At 38.9% G+C, this 12,783-nt stretch overlaps 1 protein-coding gene across 1 annotated transcript in view; it reads left to right on the top strand.

Annotated features, from left to right (window-relative positions):
• LOC125618422 (alpha-1,3-mannosyl-glycoprotein 4-beta-N-acetylglucosaminyltransferase-like protein MGAT4E) overlaps positions 1–1,874 on the top strand; it is a 19,342-nt gene extending 17,468 nt beyond the window's left edge. Inside the window, exon 3 of the mRNA XM_048809019.1 lies at positions 685–1,874. Within this exon, the coding sequence (XP_048664976.1) occupies positions 685–1,811 (1,127 nt within the window). The 3' untranslated portion in view covers positions 1,812–1,874. The remainder of the gene's footprint in view (positions 1–684) is intronic.
• The last annotated feature ends 10,909 nt before the right edge of the window (positions 1,875–12,783 follow it).

Genomic DNA, 12,783 nt, shown 5'->3' with positions numbered 1-12,783 from the left:
CCCCGGGGGGGGGGGGGGAACCAGGATGAGAGAGGAGCCCAGGGGAGCCCTGGGAGAGAGATCCAGGTAGAGGGAAAAGGGGGCGTGTGGGCTCTGTGTCCCAATACATTGCACTGCCAGACCCTGGGGCTTGCAGGGGTCCATGGAGTTTCTCTAATCTAGGTCTGAGTGACCCATGATGACTGAGATCATTCTGAAGGTCAAGGTCTTGCTAAGCATATTTGTCTTTGCTACATGGTGACCTCCTGCATCATACATAGCAGTGTCCTTCATGAGTTTCCCCCATATCCTTTCAAAGTACTGAAAAAAAGAAACCACTTCACAACTTCTGATCCCTTAGTAACCTCTCACCTGGACCATACACTCCCAGGGAAAAGAAAAGTGAATTTGTGCCAGGCATGGTGGCACATGCCTGTAATCCCGGTGACTTGGGAAGGAGGATCACAAGTTTCAGGGCAGCCTCAGCAGCTTAGCAAGACCCTGTCTCAAAAAACTAAAAAGTTCTGGGGATGTAGCTCAGTAGTAGAGCACCCCTGGGTTAATCCCCAGTACAATAACAACAAAAAGAAGACAAAAGAAAGAAAAGTGTTTGTCGCAGGGATTGGCATGAAGGGGAGGGTCTTAGGAGAGTCCTAGGAACTCTCCACCATCCTGAAGTGCTAAAGGTCCCCCTGTCTCTCTCAGAGCTGCTGACAGTGGGCATTTCCTCAGTGCAACGCCCCCAAGGGAGCTACCTCCTGCACACCCTGCAGTCCCTGTTCCAAGTTTCCTCAGAAGCTGAGCTGAAGTCTATAGTGGTGCTGGTGCACCTGTCAGACCCTGACCCCGAGTGGCTCAGCCAAACAGTGGCCAATATTTCAGACCTCTTCAACCTACACATTGAAGCCAGGAAGCTGCTTGTGGTCCATGGGCTTCTGGATAACTCCCCGCTGAAGAACATAAACCAATACTCCTCCTGTGAAGAACTTTATTTCAGGCAGAAAGTGGATTATGCCCTCCTCATGAACTTTGCAAGCAACCTCTCTGATTACTTCCTGTTGATGGATGATCATGTTCAGTACACTTTCTATTTTGTCTCTGCCATCTACTGGGCATTATCAGCCTGGAAAGAATTCCCCTGGGTGATCCTGGAATTCTCCAGCCTGAGATTCTCTGGGAAAGTGTTCCACTCCAGGGACCTCTCCCACCTGGCCTCTTTCTTCCTCCTCTTCCCCAGGAACACTTCTGCTTCCATGCTTCTCTCTAGATTTCATCTTCTCTTGGCCCAAAATGTTCCAATTCATCTCAGTCCCTCCATGTTCCACCACATGGGCAATTATTCTGAACTGGAGGACACATGCTTTCCTGTGGAGAAGGACAAGGTCTTTGGGGAGCCAGACAATCCCACGGCTATTGTAGTCACTGACATGATGTCCATACTGAACATTGTTCCACTATACGCTTATGTTCTGAACGAGGAGCCCTACACTACCTTGGATCCTGAAAAAGGCAACCACCTCACAGTGATTCTGGATAGACCACAAAAAATCATCCGAATAGTGGTGCTGACAGGCATTGAGGAAAACGGGATGTATCGACTGCAAAAGGGCAGAGTACTACTGGGCTATGACATCATGGAACATTCCAAACGCTGTGTTCGCTATTTCCTGCTGGGGCCACTGGTACGAGGAAATTTGGACCAGAGGGTATTTTATGACGAAGATTCTATGGAGAAGCTGAGTTGTATACGACTGGAGGTGTCAGAGTCTCAGCAGTGGCTCGTGATCAGGCAGATCAAAGTCTGGACAGACCCTGAGGACGAGGAGAGTTAGAGGTCACAGTGGGCATTCTGGAATAGGGTTTGGGAATAGAGCTACAGGATTCACAAATAAATCCAGAAACTGAACAACAGCTGGTCCTTTTGAATAGGGTAATCACGTAATTTATTCTCCAAACTGGGACCCTTCAGAGAATGGAAGAAAGTGCTATTGAAAACGATACTGGAGGCCACCAGTGTGACAACACCTGCCTGTAATCCCAGCTACTCCGGAAACTGAGGCAGAAGGATCACAAGTTTAGGGTCATTCTTGGTAATTTAATAAGTCTCTGTCTGAAAGTAAAAAAAAGGGGTCTGGGGTTGTGGCTCAGTGGTAGAGCACTTGCCTAGCATGTGTGGGGCACTAGGTTTATTTCTTAGCATCACATTAAAAAAAATAAACAAATAAAATATTTTTAGAAGAGTTATATATGGGGAAAAAGAAGATGAAAAGACAAGACATAAGCTGGTAGAAAATATTTTTAAAAAATAAAATAAATTAAATTAAATTAAAAATCACTGGGTGTGTAAAGCATGCCTTGGTCAATCCCCAGTAATGCAAAAAAAAAAAAAAAAAAGAAAAAGAAAAAGAAAATTATATTAGAACAATAGATATAAACCAGGAACGTCCTGAGCAAAATGAAATGTATGTGTTCACCTAATTCTGAGTTTTCTAGGATTCTTAAAATAAAATGACACAGTCTAATTAGGGATGAGGGTCAGAGACAAGTCAATGTTCTTCTGTTTCCAAACACCAGGCAGGAGGAGTCGCCATGAACTGCCTTGGTTCTTATCTGCACATAGGTAAAATGTCCTACGATCTTTTTGTAAGGGAGATATTTCTCTATCTAGAGTTGGGAACAGTCTTTTTTTTTTTTTTTAGTTGTAGATTGACACAATACCTTTATTTTATTTATTTTTATATGGTGTTGAGGCTCGAACCCAGTGCCTCACACATACCAGGTGAGCATTCTACCACTGAGCTACAATCCTAGCCCAGGACCAGTCTTAATAGCACTGTATTCATGGAGTTAGAACTGACTTTGGCTCCTATTTGTACACCCAAACCTCCTGTAAGCCATGTTTACAAGTTTCTGGAGTAAAGTTTGCTGAGCTGGGATTCAGGAAGGGCTGTTTCAAGTATCCATGAATATCCTAGAATTGTGTGCAAATTTGATAGAGACTTATATATGCATTTTCCTAAGTATTGGCTATTTGACTTTCATCAGAGCCTTGAAATGTTCCATATTTTCCCTAAAAAGTTTGGAATAGCTAAACCAGCAGCTTTAACCTTCTTAAAGGAAGAAACAATATGTTTCTCATAGAGATATCTATTTACATTGGAAAATAAGGAGATAGGACCACATATTTCTTCATTCCCTTGTGTATGCATTGAGAAAATATTTGGGAGCATACTTAATGCTAGGTCCTTTTAAAGACAGTATGAATAATTAGATGAACCAAGGGACTTAATAGTAAAAATCAGTAATTAAAATGAAATGTATCATAAATGTCATTTCTTTCTAAATTGATGAACATCAATAAAAACACAAATGAGGTTTTTTATAGTGTCTACTACTTTTGAAAATTTCCCTGACATGTGGAAATCAATATTTGTGTATAGCTTGTTGCCTTTCATTATAATATTGATTCTCTCATTTCGTTAAAAATAAAATAGTATGTACATCTTAAAAAGAACAAAGCTGGACACAGTGGTGCATGCCTGTAATCCCAACTACTCAGGTGGCCAAAGCAGGAGGATCATGAGTTGGAGAGCAGCCTGGGCAACTTAATGAAACCACATCTCAAAAATAAAATAAAATAGGGGCTGGGTTTGTGGCTCAGTAGTAGAGTGCTTGTCTGGCATGTGTGAGGCACTGGGTTTGATACTCAGCACTACATAAAAATAAATAAATAAACAATCAAATAAATAAAACAGCTGGACATGATAGCACATGCTTATAATCCCAGTGGCTTGGGGGCTGAGGCAGGAGGATCGTGAGTTCAAAGCCAGCCTCAGCAAAATCAAGGTGCTAAGCAACTCAGTGAGACACCCTGTCTCTAAATAAAATACCAAACAGGGCTGGGGCTGGGGATGTGGCTCAGTGGTTGAGTGCCCCTGCGTTCTCTGGTACCCTAAATAAATGAATAAATAAGTAAATAAAGGTCCATTTACAAATATATATACACATATGAATTTATTTTTAAAAATAAAATAAAATAGATAAGAATAACAAAATTCCTATGCCCCTTGCAATTTAGTTTGGCCAATAAAATAAAAGCAAAAGTCTCTGAGTAAGCTTTCCATGAAAAAAAATCCAACAAGAGTTTAGTCAGCTGACAGAAACCCTTCTTGGGTTGGCCTGATTATTCTTTAACTTATTACCTCACCATTTCTTTCAGTAAAATGCATTTTGTATTTTTTTTCAATCATCTTCAATGAGAGAATTGGCTCAGACTGCCTAGTTTGCTATGATAAAAAGCTTTTATGTGTAATTCGAAAAGATCTTGAGGACACACCATTAAATAAAAAGATCAGACTTCAATAAAATATATACTAAATTATTCATTCTTACATCTCTGTTCAGTGTGATTACAAAAAGAAACTACAGAGGATTCTGTCACTGTGGTTTGACTATGATCTCTACAAAAATTCTCCTGATTGAAACAACTAAATATATTTCATTTAATACTTAAAAGCTGTTTTTAAGTTTCTCAATGAAATTAAAAGAAAAGATATTATCAGAGTTCAAAGTAAGAACTCAGATGGGCACATCAGGGCTTAAGCTGGCTTTTGCCCTTGAAAGTGTTAGCCAAACACCAGTGACACTGAGCTCTTCTTTAAACAGCAGTAGGGGGTGCATGGGACAAGAGAAAATGTCAGGGATTACCCAAGACATAGAACATAACTGGAGGAAGATCACCATATAAAGCTGCAACATCAAAGGACCAGACTCATCACAGAGCTCAAAAAATAAACACATGCCATAAAATAGGACAGAAGTAAAATTAACCTATTTCAATCCATGCACTAAGAGAGAGAGAAAAAAATATCTTCCCTGGTAATTCCTAACATTGGCTTTCCATTTGCAATCCCTCAAATTAACTCTGCTAGAGGCTCCCCAAAATTTCTAGTCAAGATTATAGTTTATTTGTTCTTGTTCTATTGATTGATTGATACTGGGAATTGAACTCAGGGGCACGTAGCCACTGACCACATCCCCAGCCTGCCCCCCTTTTAAAATATTTTATTTAGAGACAGGGTCTTGCTAAATTGTTTAGGGCCTTGCTAAATTACTCGGGTTGGCTTTGAGCTTATGATCCTCCTGCCTCAGCCTCCCAAACCACTGAGATTACAGGTGTGCTGGATTACAGGCATGTGCCACCACACCTGGAAAGATTGTTTTAAATTGGTTACAATCATAGTTGGTAGTGCCTGCCCTCAAGATGCATGGAAAAAGCAAACGCAAGTCTTTTGGTGTAATCTTGGACTCACCAAATCCTCACAAAGCTCACAGTAATATATATACACACACAAGGAAATATATTTCCATAATGAGAATCAGAAGAAGGAAAAAACTGAATCAGAGTTGAAAAAACTTCAAATATTTAAATATTGAAACTATTAGACACAAAATAAAAAGGTAACTTTTATTATATTTTTTTGAACATTGAAACTCTGAGTAAAAGAAACAACTGACTGCTGGCATAGTGGCGCAACCCTGTAATAACCTCAGCTACTCAGGAGGCTGAAGCAGGAGGATCCAAAGTTCAAGGTCAGCCTGGGCAACTTAGCAAGATGCATATAGCTAACCCTGTTGTTGAAGGTAATGTATAGCCTTAAATGAAAATAAGACTAATAAATTAGAAAGTAAATAAGACTAAAGTTAGCAAGTTAAGCATCCATCATAAAAATTTAGCAAAATAGCAGAAACAAACAAATAAAAACTTACTTGGTGACATGTAAGTCTAAAATGTTTAGTCCTAGCTACTTGGGAGACTGAGACAAGAGAATCATTTGAGCCCAGGAATTTGAAGCTAGCCTGGGCATCATAGTGAGATCCATCTCAAAAAAAAAGCACAGAAAAGAAAACATTCAATATAGGAGCAAATGTAATGTCATTTAAAGAGGGCTGGAGATATAGCTCAGTTGGTAGAGTGCTTGCCTCACATGCACAAGGCCCTGGGTTCAGTCCCCAGCACCACACACACACACACACACACACACACACACACACAAAATCAACTGTAATGACATATAAAGAAACATCATAAAGAGAATTAAAGAGCAAGCTACAGAGTAGGAGAAAACCACCATAAAATAATGGACAAAGAATACCTATCCAGAAATATAAAAGAATTACCACAATTCACTAAGAAAAAAAGAAATATGCAATGGGCCAAAACTTCAACAAGAACTTGACAAAAGAGTTATTGTTTCAAAGGTGCTCATCTCATTTCTCTGCAGATTTCAAGTAAAAACAAAAATGACTAAAATTAAAAAGGCTGACAGTACCATGTGATGTATAGAAGCAGTACAGGCCATAGCCCGAGAGCCAAAGGTAGTCCATCAAGAATTTTTGCTTATGAAATTTTACTGGATAACAGTCATGAACATTTGCTCACGCTTGTCTATAACTGCTTTCATGGTATACAGGTAGAGGTGAGTAGTTATGAGAGGAATTATAGCCCACAGTCTAAAATGTTTATAGACTAGAAAAGTTTGTCAACCTCTATGTAGAGAAATAAGAATTCTCCTCACTGCTGGTGGCAAGGCAAACCAACACAATCTGGAAAACTGTTTGGCAGTATCTACAACAATTGAACTTTATGATGGAGCAGTTGCATTCCTAGGTGTGTATTCAACAGAAATAAAAATCTATGTGCATTAAAGACATGTACAATAATATATAGAGGAGCATTATGTGTAATAGTCACAAATTGGGGGGAAACCCAAGTGTACATCTATATAGTAGATTGGGAAAATAAATTTGGTCTAGTTGTACAATGGAAAATGAATTAACTATTCCTATCACAATAATATAGATATATCTCACAAACAATGCATAAGAAGCCGACATAAAGAAGATATACTGTATGGTGCCATATATGAATTCCTAAAAAAGGTAGAACTGATTTGTGGTGTTAGAAATAGATGTAGCAGTTACCTCTGAGAGACACTCAGGAGAAGGTATAATGGCTTCCAAGGTGCTGGTAATGTAAGAAGTAGAATATTACCTGGAGCTCAGTGAGTTTGTTCCCCCAACACACATTTTTTTTCCCACAAATCAATGAAAACTTATCTGTTTCCATGGTAGAGGTAGAAAAACCTGATTAGATTGAATTTAAGAGGAATGGGAGAGGAGAAATTTGAAGCAGAAAAACTAGAAACAAACCAGGGGCAGTGATGCACACCTGTAATCCCAGTGACACGGGTCGGGAGGCTGAGACAGGAGGATGGCAAGTTCAACTCCAGCCTGGGTAACTTAGCCAGACCCTGTCTCAAAACTGAAAAAGCCTGGGGATGTAGCTCAGTGACAATGCCCAATGAGTTCAAGCCCCCTGGACCAGGGGAAAAAGAAAAAAAAAAAACTAGAAACAACTCTTTGGAGAAGTTTTGCTACAAAAGAAGCCAATAAATAAACAAATAGATAGAAAATAGGGTCCAGAGAAGTTTTCTCTCTTTTTTGAAAATGCTGAATCCAGTGGAAAATGAGAAGCTGATGATGTAGAAGATAGAAAGGAAAATTGTGAGAGCCACGTCCTTAATAAAATGTGGGGGGGTGGGATCTAGTGCTGGTGCAGCGGAAGTGGGTTTAAGTTGATTAACCAACTTTAGCAGGTGGAGAATTAGGTAGGTGTGCGAGCTGGTGTGTGGACATTCTCTTCTGATCATTTCAATTTCTCAGTGAAAGAAGAAGCAAAGTCATCAACTGAGAGTGAGGAGAGAGAAAAGGTATCGGAGGTTTGTTTAGAGGACAGAGAATGTGAAACACTGTCTACAGAATAAAAGAGAATGGGCTAAAGAAGCATTACAGGCAGCAGTAAGAGCCACTCAAGGTACATGATCCTGAATTCAAAGTGACATCAGCAGATTGAGCTGCCATGGTTGGCTGAATAAGTGCAGGCTCAGAATAGACAGAGAAAATTGACCATTGGGTTTAAACAGGGTTGTGGGTTTGCCAAGTTGCACAATAAGTTCAGAAGCAAAGTTATAAGCATAAACAACATAATGACTATAAAAATGGATCATCTCATTAAATCTGGGTAAGAAAGGGGAAAAGCACATCTCGTGGGTGAAGTCTGACCACAAGCGGAAACAGAGCCGGGTGCAGTGGCGCACACCTGTAATCCCAGTGACTAAGAGGGCTGAGACCGGAGGACCATCAGTCAAAGCCAGCCTCAGCAACTTCTCAGGCCCTGAACAACTCAGCGAGGCCCTGTCTCTAAATAAAATGTCTTTTAAAATAGCTACGAATGTGGCTCAGTGATGAAGTCCCTCTGGGTTCAATCCCTGGCACCAAAAAAAAAAAAAAAAAGCAGGGGAAACAGTTTAATACATGGATTAGTATGTGGTATCAGTGATATAAGACGAGGGACCCAGGTGACCTTTTGTATTTGTCAGCAATCTTATGCAAGTACCTAGGGAAATCTCCTCCTGGTAAAACCATCCCTTGACTGCAGAACCACAGATATTCCTACAAGCAAAACAAAATAAACAAAAATCTAGCAAAGCAACCCCAAAATTTACATAAGGAACCTTTCTCGATTTCACTTGCTTTTTCAAGGGTGAGTCTGTGGTATGTAAATATCACTGGGTTTTAGGATGAGACTAGAAGGCAGAGTTCATGAATTCTAAACATAGCTCTACCTCTTGGGTAAGTTATTTTGACACACACACCCCTCCCGGGCCTTAAGTGCCTCATCTGTAATACAGGAATTAAAATAGTTCTTAGTAGAATGAGTCAGACATAATTTTCCTATGTTCACATATGAATATACGGCCAGTGGAACACCCCATCATGTACAATAACAAGGATAATATGTCAAAATATACTCCACTGACATGTATGTATATCTAACAGAAAAATAAGAAAATAACTGAATGAAAAAAATAGTTCTTGCTGAAGGTAGGAATGAGAGTAGACTGAATCAGACATTATTTCCCTATGTGCATTCTAATACATGACCTATGTAACCAGGTCATGGTACAACCAGAAGAATGAGGTTATACTTCATTTATGTATGAAGTTTCAAAATGCATTCTTCTGTCATGCATAACTAATTAGAACAAATTTTTAAAAATTAAAAAAAAATAGTTCTTACTCATGGGGTTTCGAGGACTAAAGGAGAGTTTGTTTATTTTAACTACTACTCTCATTATTTAAAGGGTTAACTCTGAATTCTTCAGCAATGATACAAACTAACTACTAACTATATCTGCTGGCTCATTTGCTACCAAACATCCAATTGTACTCAATCTCTGGAATACCATTTCTCCCTTTAATCTTTAACAAAATTACAATGTTCAAAAAGGGCATGAAGAGTTGGACTTGATTCAAACATTAGTCCTTGGGAAAGGTGGATCAATGAGTAGTAGGCAGGAAAACTAAGATCAAAAAAAAAAAAAGAATTGAAAAAGAGAGAGAAGGAATTGATCTCAATAATGCCCAGGGCTCTTTATGTACACATGAAAGAAATTAATCCTCTCCAGATACCAGCTCTTCAACCCTCAGCCTGTGCCACCACAAGAAAGAGTCATGAAAGGTACAGCAGACATTAAAACACAGTGTTCCTCAGGGACATGGGTCGTTTTAAATAACAAAGAGTAACAAAGACCAGAACAGAGGCAAAAGTAAAAAGAAGCAATACAGAACTGTTTGGTTTTGCCTCCCCGGGTTCCATCAACCCTCACTCACATGTACCTTCATGCCAGGCTCTCTGCAACTTATTGTTCCCAATGATCTTCAACAGTGTTCTGAACCAGGAAGATTTTGTCCCTTAAGACCTTTGGCAATGTCTGGATATATTTTCAATTGTCAGAACTGGCGGATGCCATTGGGTATGCTGATAAGCAACAGAATAGTTCCCAAATATCTGGCCCAAAATGTCAACAGTGCCAAGAAACCCTGCTCTTCAATAAATCACCGTCTGCCTTTGTGACAGGGTGAGAATACTTAAAGCAATAGGCTGGGCTGGGGATGTGGCTCAGTGGTGGAGCACTTGCCTAGCATGCGCTCAGGCCCTAGGTTCAATCTCCAGGACTGCAATCAAACAAATAAATATACCAATAGCAGAAGGTGTAGAAATCACGTAAGGAAAGAATAGATTTTTCAAACAGCAGATGGATCCAAAAAATACTTTCCTCCACAAAAGTCAGGACTACTACCCACCACCCTGAGACATAGTGAACCAATCAAGGAACTAAGACAACCAAAATTTTAAATTACTGGCTCACATTGGTAGATCCAGATTTAGTAAGTTGCAGTTTAGAAGATATATGTGTAGAAAAAAAATGTTTATAAAGGAAAGAATTCACAAGAGAGAAAGCAAATCATTTCTATTAGGATTTCTTTGAATGTTTTATGATTTTTATCTTTCTTATTTGTTTACTTTTTAAAATTTGTTCTAATCAGTTATACATGACAATAGAATGCATTTTGACATATTGTACACAAATAGAGCACAACTTCTCATTCTTCTGGCTGTACACAGTGCAGTCACTCCAGTAGGGTAATCATACATGTATATAGGGTAATAATGTCTGTCTCATTCTACAGTCCTTCCCATCCCCACAGCCGCACCCCTCCCCTCACTCTCCTCTACACAAACCAAAGTTTCTCATCCTTCCTGACCTGCCCCCACCCCAGCCCCACTATGGACCATCTTATCAAATAAAACATTTGGCTTTTGATTTTGTGGATTGGCTTATTTCACTTAGCATGGTATTCTTTAGTTCCGTCCATTTACCTGAAAATGTCATAACTTCATTCTCCTTTAAGGATGAGTAATATTCCATTGTGTATATGTACCACATTTTCTTTATCCATTCATCTAATGAAGGGCATCTATGTTGGTTCCATAGTTTAGCTATTGTGAATTAAGCTGCTATAAACATTAATGTGACTGTGTCACAGTATGCTGATTTTAAGTCCTTTGGGTATAAACCAAGGAGTGGGATAGCTTGGAAATGTTCCTTTCCAAGTTTTCTAAGATATCTCCATACTGCTTTCTATAACGGTTGCATCAATTTGTAGTCCCACCAGCAAGTATGGGTGTTCCTTTTTCCTACATCATCACCAATACTTATTATTGCTTGTATTATTGATAATGGCCAGTTTGATGGAATAAGAGGAAATCTTAGATTAGTTTTGATTTGCATTTCTCTAATTGCTAGAAAAATTTTTCATATGTGTGTTGATCGATTGTATTTCTTCTGTGAAGTATCTGTTCAATTTCTTAACCCATGTATTGATTGGGTTATTTTTTGGTGTTAAGTTTTTTGAGTTCTTTATACATCCTAGGTATATAAAATGAGACCTCTATCTAAGGTGCGTGTGGTAAAGACTTTTTCCCATTCTTCTGGCTCTCTCATCACATTATTGATTGTTTCCTATGCTGAGAAGAAACTTTTTAGTTTGAATCCAACCCATTTATTGATTCTTGATTTTACTTCTTGTACTTTAGGAGTCTTGTTAAGGAAGTCAGATCCTAAGCCAACATGATACAGATTTGGGCCTACTATTTCTTCTGTTAGGCACAGGGTCTCTGTTCTGGTGCCTAAGTCTTTGATCCACTTTGAGTTGATTTTTGTACAGGATAAGACACAGAGGTTTAATTTCATTTTGCTATATGTGGATTTTCAGTTTTCCCAGCACCATTTGTTGAATAGGTTATCTTTTCTCCAATGTATGTTTGTGGCACCTTTGTCTAGTATGAGATAACTGTATTTATGTGGTGGGTTTGTCTCTGTGTCCTCTATTCTGTACCATTGGTCTACATGTTTATTTTTGTGCCAATATCATGCCATTTTTGTTACTATTGCTCTGTAGTATAGAGTGATGCCACCTGCTTCACTCTTCTTGCTGAGGATTGCTTTGGTTATTCTGGATCTCTTATTTTTCCAAATGAATTTCATGATTGCTTTTTTCTTGTTCGATGAAGAATATCATTGGGATTTTAATAGGAATTGCATTAAATATGTATAACAGTTTTGGTAGTATGGCCATTTTGACTATATTAATTCTCCCTATCCAAGAACATGGGAGAGCTTTCCATCCTTTAAGATCTTCTTCAATTCTTTCTTTAGTGTTCTTTTTTTTTATTGGTTGTTCAAAACATTACAAAGCTCTTGACATATCATATTTCATACATTAGATTCAAGTTGGTTATGAACTCCCAATTTTACCCCAAATACAGATTGCAGAATCACATCGGTTACACATCCACATTTTTACATAATGCCCTATTAGTAACTGTTGTATTCTGCTACCTTTCCTATCCTCTACTATCCCCCCTCCCCTCCCCTCCCATCTTCTCTCTCTACCCCATCTACTGTAATTCATTTCTCTCCTTGTTTATTTTCCCATTCCCCTCACAACCTCTTATATGTAATTTTATATAACAATGAGGGTCTCCCTCCATTACCATGCAATTTCCCTTTTCTCTCCCTTTCCCTCCCACCTCATGTCTCTGTTTAATGTTAATCTTTTCTTCCTGCTCTTCCTCCCTGCTCTGTTCTTAGTTTCTCTCATTATATCAAAGAAGACATTTGGTATTTGTTTTTTAGGGATTGGCTAGCTTCACTAAGCATAATCTGCTCTAGTGCCATCCATTTCCCTGCAAATTCCATGATTTTGTCATTTTTTAGTGCTGCATAATACTCCATGGTGTAAAAATGCCACATTTTTTTAATCCATTCATCTATTGAAGGGCATCTGGGTTGGTTCCACAGTCTAGCAATTGTGAATTGTGCTGCTATGAACATC

This window comes from Marmota marmota, unplaced genomic scaffold, assembly GCF_001458135.2.
Source record: "Marmota marmota marmota unplaced genomic scaffold, marMar, whole genome shotgun sequence".
Classification (NCBI taxonomy): Eukaryota; Metazoa; Chordata; class Mammalia; order Rodentia; family Sciuridae; genus Marmota; species Marmota marmota.
This window is presented reverse-complemented; position numbering and strand designations above follow the sequence as displayed.